Genomic DNA, 18,887 nt, shown 5'->3' on the forward strand with positions numbered 1-18,887 from the left:
GATTGTGGTTGATTCGATTTCGAGTATTGTGGTTGTGTTCAACTTTCTGATAAAGCTGTATTAATAATTTATGAATTGGATTTGAAAGTGGGTACTTCCTCCTGTAATCATTGATTGTATGTCATCGAATAAAAAATATTTAGTGTCATTAAATTGTCACAAGTAGATGGATTTTGGAAGTAAAGGTTTTGTAGGTACACCTCTTGTAAACCTTCACGAGACTATAACTCGTCCACCAGGGACACCTAGGGGTTCAAAGGCCTGTTATTCATGCTAAGAGTAACCGTATCCTCGGCGAGACGGAGTTGTATGTATATGTTTTTTGAATTTATTTTTGTTTGATTTGCTCGAGGACTAGCAAAGTCTAAGTGTGGGGGACTTTGATAGGTGTCTAAAACACCTTGATATTTATCTATTGTTTATGCTTTCTTTGCTAAGTGTTCTTGTAAATTATGTATCTTATGTTTGTTTTTGAATATTTAGGTACTTTGGAGTCATTTGTAACAAAAGAAGAAGAAATAACGCAAAAAGCCTCATCTCATGTGCAACTGCTGTTGAAGGTCGATTATTTCTCATTATTTGCTTTTATTTCTTCATCTCTGTCTGAAAAGCGTGTCAGCTTTAGTGATGAAGAGAAATTGAAGAGAAGAAGTGGATCTGAGAAGTAGGAGACGGCTGTTGTTGGGCGAAAGCATTCATTTGGAGCAAGGAGGGTGAAAGTGTTCAACGACGAGTGCTATGCGGAGTCAAGTCAACGATAAGGGGCCGCTAGTTCTGGTTCAAAGGAAAGCTAAAGGACTGCCAGATGGTGGTTTGTATTAATCTGCTGGGTTCCTATAACAATTCTTATCACTACACCTATCCCTAAAAGCGAGAAGGAATGTATTTTCTCTTCTCATTACCTACCATTTGCCTGAAATTCAGAGAGATACACAGAAAGTGAGATGTGAAATTCAGAGGAAATTCGTAGAGGAATCGAAGCAGAAGAAGGTGGTGAATCAAGGGTCAGAAAATGAAAGATATTGCTGCTCGAATAAGGAAGTTAGGGTTCTTCTGGAATTGATTTGATTGGGAGAACTGAAGATGGAGATTAATTGAAGAAATTTCTTGCAGTTCGATTGATTGCCACATGAATATTTAGGGTCTGAAACTCTGTAACTGAAGGTGAAAGCTTCAATTCGAGACAGGGAGAAAACTCGGTGGAATATGATGTATCTGGTGATGAAGTTAATGGCTACCGGAGATCGACGGAGTTTGGTTGCTACTGTTGTTTTCACCTGAGAAGAACGAATGATGGCAGTGACGGGAGAACAGGGAAGTCTATAATGCTTTTGACTCGAATCTTGGTGCACTGATGATGCTGGTTCACTGTTAAAGTCAGGATGGAGTTTATACAGGGAAGAATGGCGTACTCCCGTTGCTGCCATTAATGATTATAAGATGGTGATTTACGAATGGTAGAGAGCTTGGTAGTGATAATGGGTTGTCAATAGAGCTGACTGAGGCTGCGGAGAAGGTGAACTGAATCTGGGTAGATGAATGTCTAGGTATAAGATTATGGAGTTGATGATGCTGGTGCTTCAGGTGTTAGCTTGGGGTGTTGTTGAATTAAAGATGTTAGAAGCTAATGGAAGAGATGGCCTGAGCCTGGTGGGTGTTGCTTCTATGGCAGTGAGATGGAACTGAGACTGCAATGAATTACAATTGCAGGTACCGAAAAGGGTTTGCTGAATGTTGGTGTTTGAACTCAGGTGATAGAATGAGTCTGTGAATGGTTGCAAGTGGTTGGTTGGCTGTGCCTGTGACAGAATGGCTCAAGGTAGATGGAATCAATAGTGTTGAGAGATGGGTTTCACTTGGATTTGGTTTTTACATCAAGAACTGGTGCACAAGAAGGAAATGGAACTGAGCCGATGCAATGGAACGGTGTTGTTGCTGCTGAGAGAATGAAATAGCAGTTGCAATGCAACTGGTTCTGGTGGGTTGAGTTGTTTGAGCTGATGCTGCAACGGAATGTGTGGATTAATGGCTTGAAGCAAAGATGCAACTGGTGTTGGCTTGGGTCTGTGAAGCACAATGGGTGTGCTGATGGAGATGCAGTGAAGAAATTGAGCAGTGTGCTTGCTGCCAGGGATTTAGTAGAGCTACAGTTTATGGTGGTACTGAATTCAGAGAATGGAGAGAGAGAGAGAGAGAGAGAGCAGGCAGTGAAGTTGAAATAGATTATGTTAGGTTGCAGGGAAGCTGCGGAAATTGTGCGAAAACACAACGAGAATGGTGAGCTGGTGAGCATAGGCCGAGATGTCATATTTTGGAGCTTGAAGCATGGATCATAATGTTTCACTGAATCATGAAAGGGGTATGAGTCGGATGCAAGAATAGACTGCCGGATATATGAGCTACGAGTCACGCTTTTGACCACGTTTTCGCAAGAACAAAGAATTGGCTTAGATGGTATTTTGTGAATGTTTGAACTGCATAGAAGTAGAGTTGAGGTGCTGGAAGGATACAATTGTCTGGTGACAGTTTCAGATATCTCAGGTGGCATGAGTACTTTTTCCGATGACCAGAAACCGGCGACGGTGACCGGATTCCGACGATGACATCAGCAATCCGGCGACCAGTTTTGGACCCAAAATTCCAGAGACATATTTCTCACACATGGGCTTGGTGGACCACTTGGAGATGGGTTTTGGAGAAGACCTAATATTGGAAAGAGTATCCTTTTGGATGGAAGAAGCATATAAATAGAAAAACTCTTTCTCTAACCCTAAGATATATCTCCATATCTTATCTTCTCTTATATTTTTGCCTAGAGTTTGAACATGATAGTTTTATTGCTTCTTCTTGTTTATGAACTCCATGGATATGATTAGATAACTCTCTTTTGGTTAAGGAATAAGTTGGAGTTCCAACCATGATATTTATGCAATGAATTAGTTTTGTCTCCATATTTTGTTGCTTATGATTCACTATTAATATTGTTATATGATTTGAATGCATGTTTAGTCGAGTCGCGAATCGGTTGAATTAGTTTTCATCTCTATTGCTAGATTAGGGTTATTATACGCAAAAGTGATAATTCCTGATTGCAAGTAGCATAATTGTGAGTATTGCTTGTAGTGATACATCCTAGTAGTCACAAGTGGATCATAACCTTTGTTAAAATGGATTAGTGCTTTTACACGTTCGTTTGCATTGATTAGTCTTATTTCATAGAACTTAGTGCTCTTAGGGAGTTAAACTTAATTGTGCTTTTACACTTTAGGTTGCTTTCTAGGTATAATTCACATTCGCGTCTTTTAATGTGTTTGTTGATGACAAGAGGAAATTAGCGGGATATTCTTGCGATCAAGGTATCCTAGGACTTTTAATAAATTGAGATTAAATATAAATTCTAGTTATTGTTACAAATTCATGTTTGTGAATGAAAACTAATCCTTGACCAATATCTTCATCTTATTGATTTGCTTGTTTATTTCATTATTTGCTTTTAGTTTATTTTCCTTTACATAAAAATCAGAAATCCCCCCTTGTTTATATAGGAAACCAAAACAATTTGACAACCTAGATCCCCTCTTTGGGAACGATCCTTTCTTACACTTGCTATATTATTTATTTTGAGTCGTGAGAAAGTGTAATTTATTTTTGACGCATACGACATCGATCAATGCTGGAGATAGCAATGCTTTCGTGAGAAATTTCCAAGTTGATGAAGTCTTCTTTTGTGTTAGCCTTCTAATGGTAGTGTTCTCGAGTCTTCACGCTTCTTTAAGTACATTGAGGACTTGCTTCTTGGATTCCTAGCTTCTCGGAAATGATTTGAAAAAGTAGTTGATGTAGTTTCTTCAACAAAGTGCCAATATGCAGTTATAGTACCATAGGTGAGTAAAGTTTGTGATCATACCATATATGGATCAGAATGATATCCAAATTCCTAAGGGTTCTTATGTTGATTTGGTTTAACAAAACAGAATGACCTAGTTAATGGTGGGAATCCACCAAATAACCAAAATTATACAACTCCCCCTTGGATGACCACCATGTTGAATAAACTGGCTCACTAAAACCTTGCCAATAAAACCCAGTGGGAAAAAATTTGGACGAAGGAAAAAGAGCACAAATATCAACATTTTTGAAAGAAAATCAAACGTCAACGAGATGTTGCCTCGTTAAAATCTTGTCAGGAAAACCACATGTGTACAATAGACATACATTAGAGCCTCTATTTATAGGACTAGACACAAGGACATCCCGGTAATAAACGGAATTTGCCCTGGATATTCTTAACATAATTACACGTTTATAACAAATTAAACATTTTTGGACTTTATTATTTTTCTACTGTATAATAGGTGTCCCACAATTAAAAATGGCCACTTCGTAGCCTCTGGGGATGTAAATTTTGGTAGGGTTGGAGAGAAAACCGAACCAAACCAAACCTTTGTCGTGGTATTGCCCCAGTGGAGAACAACATTTGTCCATCTAGTGGCGGCTTAATTTGGGATTTTGTCAAGTCCTATGTAGTCGATTTCGGTCATTTCGGCCGAAATTTCGGCGAAATTCCGGATTTCGGTCCAAGAAGACACGATTTTGTTAATTTCGGTCGGACGAAATCTTTGCGAAAATTTCGGCCGGAAACGCGTTTTTTGGTCGGAATTGATTTGTCTTGGCCGGATTTTTTTTTCTTTTTAAATTGAGTGGACTAATCTCACGTAAAAAAATTAAAAAGATTAATTCAGTCACTAGTATTATTGCTTGTTGCTGTGTTTGAATTTCTTGAGCTAAAATTATTATTTGGTGTTGATGATGAGGAAGGTGAACAATCAGATTTACTAATACTATGTTTCTTTTAAGTGATTATCGATACGAGGATATAAAATATGAAACCGAGATTTTAAAACGGAATTTCCCCGAGACAAAGTTGTACCAGTATCTCGGTGTCGACCGAGACAATCCGAAATCCGAAATTGACTACCTTGGTCAAGTCTCATTGGACCTGCTTCAATCGTAACGTCCTGGTCCGCCACATGATCGGTTTGGACTCCGTTTCACCTGGTTAACTCACAACCCCGAGTCGAGGAGCCAACCGCGACTTGCTTAGAAAAATTCATGTTCATTAATGTCAAGTTAAATTCGAACTTTACTTTTTCCAGGAAGTATGCATAGATTTGCCCCCTTTTATGAATAAATCCCATTAAATTCTCAATTTCCCTGAAAAAGAAGAATATCACAAAGAATGGAGAGCATACATGGGTGGCAAGTGATTTCTGTATTTGGAATTCTGTTTTGGATTTTGATTTCTTCATTCTTAAAATTGACTCAGAAGATTAGATCAATAACCCAACCATGGGTTACTCAACAAGTCATCAATGAAACTCCATTCATTCTTCAGATCCAGGTAAACCTAAACGCTTAACAGATTCTTCTCATTTTACTTCGGTTTTCCTTTTTTTTTTTTTTTTTAAATTTTGTTCAGTGATAATCCATCCTCTTAAAAATTATCTGCAGGGTGCCCAACATGGTTTCTTGGATGCTTTGTTCTCTACTCTGTCTTGTGTTGTTTCTGTGCCGTTTTACACTGCTTTTCTTCCTCTTCTTTTCTGGGTATGTTATCTTCTTTCAACCGTTTTTCTTAATTTGGTTGATAATTTTGATTGATTTGCAGAAATTCTTGTGTGGTGTAGTTATGAATTTTGATATTGTATATGTTGTAGAGTGGACATGGTAAATTGGGCAGACAGATGACCTTATTGATGGCTATATGTGATTATATAGGTAACGTAATTAAGGTACATATCTCTTCAAGTTTGTAAAATATACTTACTTAAATTAAATCACTTAGTCCCTTAAGTTGTTTTTTCCCCTTCTACGTTAATAGGATTTGGTATCAGCTCCCAGACCAAGTTGTCCACCTATTAGGAGGGTAACGGCTACAGAAGATGAGAAAGAAAATGCGTTGGAATATGGATTTTCTTCTTCCCACACTCTTAACACAGTGTGTTTATCAGGGTATTCCTTCCACGAGATTACGTCTCCGTTTTTATTTCTGCACACATTTGTGTTATATCGCAATTATAGTAGAGGGTAATGTTTAAGGAATCCTACTAAGCGTGCTTTGTTTTGTTTGGGTGATTTGAGGATGTCGCAGATACTTGGTTCACTATGTTTTGGACTACATCAATTACACAGATGGTTTCTTAATATTGATTGGAGTTGCAATTGCTTGCTTATTTGTGGGGCTTATTGGCTTCGGTTAGTTTTTCTACTCAAACTTTAATCTCTTATATGATCAGAAAAAGAAATCTGACTAAAACTAGTTATAATATTCCGTCTACTAAAACTAGTTTTTCAGTTAGTTTTCCCTATTATATTTTAATTTTGTTCTCTTGGTAGGAAGGATTTACCTCGGTATGCACAGCCCCGTTGATGTCATCGGTGGACTCATTATCGGTCTAGTGATCCTAAGAATTTGGCTGATGGTTCATCATCATGTTGATCAATTTATTGTCTCGGGACAGAATGGTATGTGTACGGGGAATGTCTCAAGGATTTTCTGGTTGTCATTTTCTGCTTATTCACTAGTTCATTCAATTCTTGCTTCTTTACTGCAGTTACTTCCTACTGGGCCACCCTTAGTCTCTTACTGTTATTCGCGTATCCAACTCCAGAGTTCCCAACTCCAAGCTTTGAATACCATACAGCCTTCAATGGTGTGGCATTGGGAATTGTGAGTAGCAGACTATCTATTACCTCCTAATATTTATAATTAATCTATCAATTACTGTTTTCTTTTGGATATTTGATAGTCCTCTGAAGATTTCTATATAGAGCATATGCTAACTGTTTCCTCATTATTGTCATTTGTTTGTTGTTATACAATTAGAAGAAAGTTTGTTGTTATACAATTAGAAGAAAACATTCTTTTCCGTTATCAGGCATGTCTTTGGGCACCCTTAGGTCGTACTAATAACTTCAGTATGTTACTTGTGCTTTGAGATTGCACGTCTCTTATCTTCTTTGTCTGAACTGTTTTCTTTGAGTTAGGGGAAGAGTGTTGGTTTAAGTTTATGGACATGTAATTAAAGATTGGAAGGAGTTAAGATATGAAAAGCAAGTTGAAGCAGGATTAAGGGAAAAGCAAAGACATTAGTATTAATTGGAAAAGGAAACATGTGTGAGAACTGAGTAGACAGAACGCATCCTAGTGCTTAAGCAAGTGTTAATGTTTCCAACTAATTATATTAATATATGTGTATCAACTCCGTTCACAAATTGCTATTGGGGCAATCTTTACATATTTAAAGCGTAGTATGAGTATATTGTTCATACAATCCACTCCAGTCCAAGCTACCAATACCAAATTCTGAGTTAGACACTGCAATTGTAAACCTAACCTGCATCTGAGAAGTAGTAGAACATCAATTAATGAGTTTATTTTTATGGTTTGAAACTTGAAATTTTTTGAATGAGTAGGTGCTTTATTCTCTACAGTTTAGACAATACAACCATTCTGAAAAAAAGACCCGACTAAGTTATTATTCCAAGTTTAAGTTCCAACTTTTATTCCATCTCAGCTGAGAGTGATCCCTGCTTTTGCTGACCAGGATAATGAACAATAATTAAAACTTAGTCCACTTCTTTTGTAGAACTGTACTGACATATTAAGGCACATTGAAATTAGACACTTGATAACATATGCGGTTGAAAAGTACCCCATGTTTGCAGTTTTATTCAGGATGTAAGCATTTAGTTATCACTGATAACATATTATCTTTGTATGTTCTGTAGGTAAGTGGAGTCCAGCAAACTTACCTTCAATTTCACCATGAAAATGTTCCACGCCTCTTCACCCCAGAATTAACCCTTGGGCTTTACATGAGAAGGATGGCCATCGGCATTCCTGCAATACTAGTTGTTAAATTATGTAGCAAGAATTTATCTAAATGGGTACTCCCGGTAGTATGCAACACTCTGGGAATCCCAATAAGATCATCTTCTTACATCCCAGCAATAACTGTGAAGACTGTAGATAAAAAAAATGACACAAAGAGACAGCCTGGTTATCTCAATAAGATCTTGCTATTTCCTCAAGACTCATATGATGTTGACACAGGTATACGGTTCCTTCAGTATGCAGGATTGGCGTGGTCAGTCGTCGATTTAGTTCCATCTTTATTTCCTCACCTTGGGTGTTAACAAGTGGTGACAAGTTTATAACATGACCAACCAACATTGAGTGGGTCTAAGAGGTCAGATCTAATTCATCGTGTATTTATTGTTAAATTCCTTTCCTCTCTCTGTAGGTAGTTAATATGTATATCATACTTGGTTCTCTTTTCTTCTTTTTACCAGGGGCTGCGTTTATGTACCCCTACAAGAACAAATTATAATATTTGTTCCGATTTTAATGGTTTTGATCTAGTTTTGTGCTGGTTCAATCCTCCTTGCATAGATGCACGATATGAGAATGAGTCACTCATCTAAATTTTTTAAGGTGTCACAGATGAATGAGAATTGTTTATTATTGTGTGCATTCTGATTTCTGAGCTCTCATTAGGAATGCGAGTATATTCATTATGCATCTCTGAGTTACACTTAGGTAAGTTTAGAGATATCAGGCTTTCTTGAACATGTTTGCAAAAAAACCACATGGGACTTTCAACTCCACGAATGACTAGCCAAATCTCCATTGTGAAATAAGTATGTGGAACAATGCTCACACCTTGAAGTGAAAGGGATCTGGCAAATCCCATGGTGTACGTTCAGGAATAGCAAATGAAGTAACAATCATAATTGGATGCGGAAGAGATTCCGTTGCTCTGGATGGCAGTCAATTATTCACCTCCATGTACCAACCCTTAATTTTTCAAAGGTTGGGTACCATTTCTAGGTGCTGGACATTTGCTTGGTACTAACGGTTAAATAGCCCAATGCTTATCTGTTGCAGCTGCTGAACTTCAATGGCTGTCATGCTTATTAGCTGAATTAAAAATTGATATCTGTGTGATAACACCAGTGCCATGTCTTTGGATTCTGATCCTATTTTTCATGTCTTACAAAGCAAAATAAGTACAAAATAGGTCCTAGCAATATAGACAATTGAGATCAAAGTGATTAAAGAGGTAAAAGAAACCTAACCTATCTGATACCATAGCAACAATGTATCAATGGATGAAACCGATAACACTCAGATTATAGTTTAGCTTAACCGACTAAACTAACTATGTATTACAAGCGCACCTACAACAGACAGAGTAATAAATTGGTAAAGAGGGAAACAAAAACTTAAAAAAAAATGCTTATCCTTCACTGCTTCTCACGCTTATCCTGCACCACTGTATCTGTATCTCGTTATGAAGTAGGAGAAGTTGTAGATAAGTTACTCGAAGAATGGAAACTGGAGGAATTTGAAGTTACAGCAGAATATTAATGGTTATTAAGATACTACTACACTTTTTCATGGAGAAACATCAACACTCAGATTCAGCCTAGCATAGGAGATGAAGATGTTCTGGACAACTACTGAAACCTTTTGAGATAAGGGTTTTTTGCAGAGTAAAAGTCATCCACGTGACTCTGTAATTCAAAACTTCAACTAACATGCTTTTTATATGTACTTCAACTAACATGATTTTTATATGTACTTCAACTAACAGTTTTAGCTTGACTTTCTCTTTGCTTGAAAAACTCATGTTTATTAATGTCAAGTTAAATTCAAACTCGGCTTTTCCTCAAGAAGTATGCATAGGAGGAAAACACATTAAATTCTCATTTTTTCCAAAGAAGAAGAATATCATAAAGAATGGAGAGCATACATGGGTGGCAAGTGATTTCTGTATTCGGAATTCTGTTTTGGATTTTGATGTCCTCATTCTTAAATTTAACTCAGAAGATTCGATCCATAACCCAACCATGGGTCACTCGACAAGTCATCAATGAAACTCCCTTCATTATTCGGATCCAGGTAATCCAAAACCCTTATAACCAACCCATAACAAATTCTTTACTTTGATTTTTTCAAATTTTTGTAGAGTGATAATCCATTCTTTGAAAAATTATGTGCAGGGTGCCCAACATGGTTTCTTGGATGCTCTATTCTCTACTCTATCTTGTGTTGTTTCTGTACCGTTTTACAGTGCTTGTCTTCCTCTTCTGTTCTGGGTATGTTAGTATTTTCTTTGATAGTTTTGATTGGTTGAATTTTGTATATGTATAGCTTGTTTAGAGATTCTTGTGTTGTAGAGTGGACATGGCAAATTGGGTAGACAGCTGACCTTATTGATGGCTCTATGTAATTATATAGGTAACGTAATTAAGGTACATATCTCTCAAGAACTTACTTGAATTAAATCTCTTAGTCCATTTTAAGTTTCATTTTCTTTTTCTATGTTGATAGGATTTGGTATCAGCTCCAAGACCAAGTTGTCCACCTATTAGGAAGGTAACGGCTACAAAAGATGAGAAAGAAAGTGCATTGGAATATGGATTTTCTTCTTCCCACACTCTTAGCACAGTGTGCTTATCAGGGTATTCCACGATATTAAGTCTCCGTTTTTCTTTCTATACATATATGAGAGTAATGTGTGAGAAATCCTAATAAGCATGCGTTGTTTTGTTGGGGTGATCTGAGGATGTTGCAGATGCTTGCTTCACTATATTTTGGAGTACATCAATTGCGGAGATGATTCCTTAATATTGATTGGAGTTGCAATTGCTTGCTTATTTGTGGGGATTATGGGCTTGGGTTGGTTTTTCTAGTCACACTTTAGTTTCTTGCATGTAAAAGAAATATTTCGTCTACTCTTCTCTTTTTTTCTTTCCCCTATTGAATTTTAATTTTGTTCCCTTGGTAGGAAGGATTTACCTTGGTATGCACAGCCCCATTGATGTCATTGGTGGACTCATTATCGGTCTAGTAATCCTAAGAATTTGGCTGATGGTTCATCGTCATGTTGATCAATTTATAGTCTCGGGACAGAATGGTACGTGTGTACCGGGAATGTTTCAGAGATTTTCTGGTCATCATTCTTCAGTTTATTCACTAGTTCATTCCATTCTTGCTTCTTTACTGCAGTTACTTCCTACTCGGCCACCCTTAGTCTGTTGCTGTTATTCGCGTATCCAACTCCAGAGTTTCCAACTCCAAGCTTTGAATATCATGCAGCCTTCACTGGTGCTGCATTAGGAATTGTGAGTAGCAGAATATATCTTATTACTTCTTGTTTAAATCTGTGAATCACTATGTTAACTGCACAGTTTTTCGTTATTGCCATTTGTTGTCATACAAATACAAGGCTTACTGAAATTATCATACGTTAATAACATTGCGTTGTTATTCAGGACGTAAGCATTTTGTTTTTCGAATGTTCTGTAGGTAATCGGAGTCCAGCAAACTTACCTTCAATTTCACCATGAAAATGTTCCACGCCTCTTCAACCCACAATTAAGCCTTGGGCTTTACATGAAAACAATGGCCGTCGGCGTTCCAATCATGCTAATTGTTAAACTATGCATCAAGAATCTATCTAAATGGGTACTCCCGGTAGTATGCGACACTCTGGGAATCCCAATAAGATCATCTTCTTACATCCCAGCGATAACTGTGAAGACTGCAGATGAAAAAAATGACACAAAGAGACAGCCTGGTTATCTCAATATGGTCTTGCTATTTCCTCAAGACTCTTTTGATGTCGACACAGGTATACGGTTCTGTCAATATGCAGGACTGTCTTGGTCAACCGTAAGCTTAGTTCCATCCTTGTTTCCTCACCTCTGGCGTTAAGTAGTGGCGCAAAATTATAAGAGCATCTCCAATGTAAGGGGTCAAGGTTATAGATAGTCATTATATATGAAAAATTTGTAACGACTATATTTTACATCTGTAGAGTTTGAATACCGATTATGAAGTCTGTCTATTTTACATCTGCAGAGTTTGAATATCCATTATGAAGTCTGATTTTTAAAAATCCAGCCGTTGATGTTAATTCAAACAACATTTACATTAAGTTCACTAATCTTAATTTGAAACAATACTCGAAATAAAGACAACATCTATATGAACTCGAAATAAAAACAACAATTTTAACTAAAAACTAAACTGGATTTAAAAATTAAATTAAATGAGAAAAAAATTAGAGTTGGAGGTCTTTAGTCAACAACAATATCCCTAGCGAGATGGCGCCTTCGGTATACTTCGATTGCGAATGAATTCTTTCAGTCCAAGTGGACGAATTGAATGAGTGATTGCGCAACAAAATAAAGAGGGAGAGCGAAGCTCGTCCCACACCAGCAGAAGTAAGAAAGGTGGATATATTCTGACGGACAAATGAATGATTCCACACCCTCGGTAGGCCGATTATGTTTATTCTTTCCAAAATATTCTTTTGCTTCTGACGATGATATTGTCTCTCGACTGGGGGTTAGTAAGATCCATGTCCATTATTGCATTATCTTATTTTAATTTTGTTCAGTAACTCTGGTGTTGGTTACGCAAAAAATCGAACGAAATTAGGCTTATTGTTGGCTTTTATTGCTTTCTTTCTTAACAGTGATTCCTTAAAATACTCTAAAATTTCTGCAACTTCGTTTGTCTGATTCTTCCATCTGGACTGAAGTACTCCCCTGATCACCTTTTTCTTCCCTGAAAATACCTTGCTCGTGATTCTTCTTCTTCAGCTTAGCTTTTTTTTAGCTTTTTTGGTCCCTACGAGTGTCACCTGGTACTTGTAGTCCCAACTAATCTCTCAATAGGTAGTACTTTTTTCTCATCTTGGACTAGTATAAAGTCTTTATGGTTGGAAAAATGGCAGTATTTTGTGCACCATGTAGTTACCAAAGCATAAGCCGACACGTGGCCATAGGAAGGCGCGGGAATCTGGTGAAAAGATCTTACTCCAAGCCCCGAGATTCGTCGTCAAGGACTTGTCAAATCAAGTCAGAATTATCCTTATCCACACGACAGTGAAGTAAAGTTTGGGACGAGGTAACTCTCCAAAGGGGACGAAGAGCGCGAAAGGAACCAGATGTCCATTACGAAATGACCACGAAATAATGTGACTTGGCTTGGAAGAAAAGCTATCCCCACGAAGTAGATAATTTTCGAGCAAGAAATGGGACAGGTGCCCCGACAAGACCACGTGAAGTTAGCGAAAGGTGGGGAAAAACTTTATGGAATATGCTCCGGGCGAAGCATAAAGTAACCTCGGCGAGATGAGATGAGTTGTATGCCACTAAGGTTGTTTAGGCCTATAAATAGAGACCTTTGGACAATGTAAAGGGAGAGATATTTTGAAAAGGGTAAGGTATAGCATAGGAGAGAGAGAGAGAGAGAGTTAGGGTTTCCTTGTAATTCATAGACTGGGAGAAGGGATTAGGGTTTCCTTGTAACCCACGAGTGTAACTTGTATTTCACTTGAGATTAATAAATAAGTTTAAGTTCTAGTGTTTATTATGTCTTAGATCTTGCATATTCTCCATTTGGGTGTGTTGCTGGATTTCCAGTAATCACATTTTGGCGCTAGAAACAGGGAGAGAAGATTGGGGATCTATCCTCGTCAAAAGTAGGGAGAGAAGCTGAGGTTGCACCAAAGAGGTGGGTACAGGGACGAATTTCAGAACGAGGTAAACGATGAAGAGAAAGGTGAGGCAAACGAAATCACAAACGGTGTTGAGAAGGAGTAAACGATTGGAGGCTCGGGATCAGGAGGTGAAGAACGATATATTGGTAAATGACGAAAGACGAATGACCATGATACAAGGGAAACGCAGATCGAAAGTGAAATCCGGGACTGTGGAGAAACGCTGATCGAAAGTGAAAGCCAGGACTGTGGAGAAACCTGGTCGTATTGTGAAAGCCTGGACTACCGCGGAAAAGAAAATGAACCAAGAAAAGGCGGAGGCAAACAATAACGAGGAGGATGAGGTATCGGAAGAACTGGGTGAAACCCCTAATCAGGAGGAAGATGACCAGATGATGCATGAGGAACGTGAAATAGAAATGACTGATGAGGCCATGTGGGAAGGAAACAATGAAGCGGAGGAAACCACGACGTTATCTCAAAGGCATATCCGGAACGAAAGAAGTCGGGAGATATATGAACAAGGGGTGACGGAGTTGCTAGAAGGGTATCATGGATAAAGAGACTTAAGGAGGCTATTAGAAGAGGCGAGACGGGAAAATCGCGAGCTAAGGTATGAGGAAGAGAGGAAACATGAGGAGGAAAGCAAACGCGTCAAAACAGAAGTAAACATTGATGAAATAAGAAGGAGAACCATAGATCACGAGATCTTATGCGAGATAAGAAGCTTAAAGATGCAGGTTGGAAGTTCACAAAAAGGCGACGAGGAAAGGGGAAGATCCAGACGAAAAGATCCACGAGGAGATGGAGGAGGGAGGCATAAGCTGAAAAACAAAGGGCAGATCGGAAAAGAATCGACGACATGGACGGAGTTAAAACTTCCAGAACTTAACACAACTTTGGAGAAAGTATGGGAGGAGGTGATATTAACCGAAAAGATATCAGCACCACCAAATCTGGGGAGAGAACCAGTCCCAGGAAGCAAGAGTCATGAATTTTGCAGGTATCATCGTTTCCACGGACACCATACCAACAACTGCAGGAGTGTAAGGAAGATCATACACCGACTTATCAAACAAGGGAAACTCACGCACTACATTGATCGAAAGGAGACATCAATAATTACTTGTCACAACAAGCAAGCAAAGGAAAGCCTAGAAAGGAGACGATTAGGCTGTAATTTCATAGCGCATTCTAGAGGAAGTTTACAAGATTTTGAAGATAATGTACTCTCAAGAGTGTACAAGGTGGATCGCAAAGGTAATGAAATAATGAACTCCCCGAAGGAAGAACCATTAGAAGGCTGGCAAAAGAGAGAAATATCATTTTAGGCGAAGGACGTGCCAGAAGGAGAAATCCAGCATATGAATTCACTAGTCGTTAGCCTAGATGTGGCCCGGATTGCATCCCAGGAAAGGGTTCAGCAAAATAAGGAGATGACTTGGGCGGTGGACAAAATATTGATAGACATTGGAAGCTCAGTAGACGTACTCTTTCACCATACCTTTAGAACTATGGGGTATGAGGATTCTGACTTGTTACCTTCTGCGTATACGCTGTACGGATTCAATGGAGTGGCGACAAGGCCAAAAGGCGAGATATGCTTGAAAATATTGGCGGGAGAGTTGGAAACAAAGGTTACTCTATGTGTAGTAGATGTGGAGTCGCCATATAACGCTCTTATAGGTAGACCATGGGTGCATGGAATAAAAGGAGTTGCACCCACTTATCACCAAATGATACGGTTCCCAATGCCAAGTGGAATCGGCGAAATACGAGGAAGCAGCGAAGAAGCCGAGAGCTGCAACAAGAAAGATGTTGATATTTACGAGATTAAAGTAAAAAGGAAGAAGGAACGGAAAAGGAAGGTACTGGAGCTGAAGAAGGATGAAGAATTACGGGTATACCTGGCAAAGGCTAAAGAAGGGTGGGCAATACCTAGCGAGGTATCAGAAAAGGAGGGAGAACCCGCGAAGCCCATAAAAGAACCAACCCCGTTGGGAGAGCCAACCTTGAATTTCTCCGCAGTCGAGCCGACGAAAGACGTAAATCTAGGAACGGAAGACGAACCAAAAATCATAAAAATAGGGACGAAAATGGAGGAGGAAGAAGAAAGAAGGTTGGTAGAACTATTAACAAAATATGGAGACATATTTGCGTGGAGCATGGAGTAAATTCCAGGCATCGATCCGTGTGTTGCGTGCCATCGATTGAAACTAGACCCAACAATCAAGCCAGTAAGACAACAGATAAGGAAGATAGCGGCGACCTATCATGAGAAAATTGACAAGGAACTTCAGAAGGTGATGAAGGAAGGCAGCATAAAGCCGGCGAAATATCCAGATTGGATTGCGAATATGGTAATTGTACCGAAGAAGAACAATGGCGTAAGAATATGTATTGATTTCAGTGATCTATATACCGCTTGTCCCAAGGATAGTTTACCTTTACCAAATATCCCTCAAATGGTGGAAGCAGCGTCCGGGTACAAAAGGTTATCATCCTTGGATGGGTATTTTGGATACAATCGAATACCTTTGGCCGAGGAACACCAGGAGCACACGACTTTCTTCTCCTAGGGGGTTGTACTGCTACACGAGAATGCCATTTTGGATTGAAAAATGCATGGGCTACATACCAGCGAATGATGGAGAAGGTATTCGCAAAATGGGTACACACAACGTTGGAAGTCTATGTAGACGCCATGTTGGTAAAAAAAAGACTCTGGAGATCATGTGGAAAACCTGAAAGAGATCTTCGATCAGATGGGGAGATACAAGATGAAAGTCAATCCGTTGAAGTGCATTTTCGGGGTAGAATCGGCAAAGTTCTTAGGCCATATAATTTCTCGAAAGGGCGTAGAGGTGGAATCTACAAAGGTGCAGGCGATACTAGAAATGCCATCACCAGCTACTGTAAAAGATGTGCAAAATTTAAATGGGCAGCTCGCGGCACTGGGAAGGTTCATCTCGCGGTCATCTGATAAATGTAAACACTTCTTTGACATTTTAAAGAAGGGAGCAAAATTTGCGTGGACACAAGAATGTGAAGAAGCTCTGAAGGGCATAAAAGAACACCTAATCAAGTTATCAATCTTGCAAAATCCGGAACCAGGGGAGGAGTTGTTACTCTGTCTCGCATCCACACCCAATGTTATTAGTGCCTTCCTACTCAGGAACGATGGAGGAGTAGAAAAACCCATATTCTACGTAAGTAAAACCTTGAATTTCGCAGAAAGAAATTACCCTAAGATCGAAAAACTGATATTGGCATTATTCTATGCATCACGAAAATTGCGGGCTTATTTCCAAACCCACAAAATCAAAGTCCTCACAAGGATACCCATAGAGTCAGTCTTGAAACATTCCCAAAGGGTTGGGAGAGTAGAGAGGTGGAACACTCACATCAACCATTTCGGGCTGAAGTACGAAGTACAGACTTCGACGAAGTCGCACATAATAGCAAAGTTTCTCGCTGAATTTCCTTCGGAAGAAGATGGGAGTGCGGAAGACATGATGGAGACGGACGAAAGCCGACCGGACCCAAGGTATCTGTTAAAGCAAAGTCATCCCAGGAGATGGGAAATCTTCGTTGATGGTGCGTCTAATAGCTGTGGAGGGGGTGTAGGAATAATATTCACCTCGCCTGCAGGCGAGCGAATAGTATTTTGTTTTCGTCTGGAATACAAAGCCACGAATAATGAAACCGAGTATGAGGCAGTAATACAGGCTCTGAGAATTGCAATAGAAATGGAATTGGACAAAGTACGAATTACTAGTGACTCACAACTAGTAGTTCGTCAGATTGAAGGAGTGTATAATACATTCGATCCAGTGATGAAGAAATATCAGCAGCTCGTGCAAGACTATTCGGCGAAAATACGAAGTATCATATGGTAAAACATAAATAGAGATAACAATCGACATGCAAATGCATTATCCTTCATAGATTCCATGATTGAGAATCCAAAAATCGGGCATATTGTGATTCAGCGGTTGATGCAGCCGTCAGTAAGCAGAGAAGAAAGAGAACTTAAGGTAATGGCGGTAGAAGGAGATAACTCAGTAATGAGCAAAGAGGATTGGAGAACACCCATCTACAGTTACTTGATGAAAGGAGACTTGCCACGAGATAGGCAAGAGGCAAACAAAGTGAAATCCACGAATTACGAGGTGCGAGAAGGGATCCTTTATAGGCGATCATTCTTGGGTCCACTGATGAGGTGCTTATCGCAGGAGGAAGGAATTGAAATTATGAAACCAATTCATTATGGGGACGCTGGAAACCACAGCGGAACCAGATCACTAGCTTACAAGACCCGAACACAGGGTTACTTTTGGCCCTACATGCATAAATATGCGAAAGACATTTCTACGAGGTGTGAGGCGTGTCAAAGGTTCGGCAAAAGGATACATGCACCAACCACAAGCTTGAACTCATTATTGAGCGTGTGGCCATTCGCCATGTGGATAATAGATATCGTGGGGCCCTTTGTTGCGGGGACGAAGCAACGAAGGTACTTGATTGTAGCAACAGACTACTTCACAAAGTGGGTAGAGGCAAAGGTTGTGCAACATACAAAAGATGGGTATATATACGATTTTATCCTTGAACACATCATTTGTAGATTTGGTATACCAGTCCTGATTGTTTCAGACAATGTTAAGCAGTTCGAAGGAGAGAATGTGAAGATGTTGTTCAACGCCTTTAAGATTCAATCCGGGAAATCTACTCCATTATATCCCCAGAGTAATGGGAAGGCAGAGGCTACAAATAAAACGGTGGCGTCCACGCTGAAAAAGAAGCTGGAAGGGCATCATAAAGGATGGTGTGAGCAGATCCCGAACGTACTATGGTCATATAGAACCACAAGGCGATAAGCAGTAAGAGTATCACCGTTCTGTTTAACGCACTGATCAGAGGCAGTGCTACCAGCAGAATCCATCCTGCCCACAACAAGGAGAGAGGCATGGGAAAAAGGGTTAAACACAGACTTAATTCTTGCAAAATTGGACGATCTCGAGGAAAATAGAGAAATTGCGTTACAACATATGACGAACTTCCACCGGAGGCTGTCGAGAGAATATAATAAAAAGGTAAAACCGAGAAGCTTCGTCCCGGGAGAGCTGGTGCTACGAGAAATACCACCTTATCAGCGAGGACCGGGAGGAAAGCTAGAACCCACTTGGGAGGGTCCATACATCGTAAAAAGGGTGGTTGGAAATGGGGCATATGAATTAGCAGACTGCGAAGGGAAGGATACTGACGAAGAAGGGAAGATAATTTACGGTGAAGTAGAACGACAAG

At 39.3% G+C, this 18,887-nt stretch overlaps 2 protein-coding genes across 2 annotated transcripts; both read left to right on the forward strand.

Annotated features, from left to right (window-relative positions):
• Nucleotides 1-5,152: 5,152 nt before the first annotated feature.
• On the forward strand, nucleotides 5,153-8,454 carry LOC113310904 (lipid phosphate phosphatase delta-like). The gene is made up of 8 exons (XM_026559722.1): nucleotides 5,153-5,401; nucleotides 5,512-5,607; nucleotides 5,718-5,792; nucleotides 5,882-6,012; nucleotides 6,152-6,255; nucleotides 6,397-6,525; nucleotides 6,615-6,730; nucleotides 7,792-8,454. The coding sequence occupies exons 1-8, from the start codon at nucleotides 5,240-5,242 to the stop codon at nucleotides 8,197-8,199; spliced, it is 1,221 nt and encodes a 406-aa protein (XP_026415507.1). The 5' UTR covers nucleotides 5,153-5,239; the 3' UTR covers nucleotides 8,200-8,454.
• Nucleotides 8,455-9,694: 1,240 nt separating this feature from the next.
• Nucleotides 9,695-11,914, forward strand: LOC113310906 (lipid phosphate phosphatase delta-like). The gene is made up of 8 exons (XM_026559723.1): nucleotides 9,695-9,967; nucleotides 10,069-10,164; nucleotides 10,246-10,320; nucleotides 10,400-10,530; nucleotides 10,644-10,747; nucleotides 10,857-10,985; nucleotides 11,078-11,193; nucleotides 11,378-11,914. The coding sequence occupies exons 1-8, from the start codon at nucleotides 9,806-9,808 to the stop codon at nucleotides 11,783-11,785; spliced, it is 1,221 nt and encodes a 406-aa protein (XP_026415508.1). The 5' UTR covers nucleotides 9,695-9,805; the 3' UTR covers nucleotides 11,786-11,914.
• Nucleotides 11,915-18,887: the final 6,973 nt, after the last annotated feature.

The sequence above is a fragment of the Papaver somniferum genome, chromosome 9, assembly GCF_003573695.1.
Source record: "Papaver somniferum cultivar HN1 chromosome 9, ASM357369v1, whole genome shotgun sequence".
In the NCBI taxonomy this organism is placed as follows: Eukaryota; Viridiplantae; Streptophyta; class Magnoliopsida; order Ranunculales; family Papaveraceae; genus Papaver; species Papaver somniferum.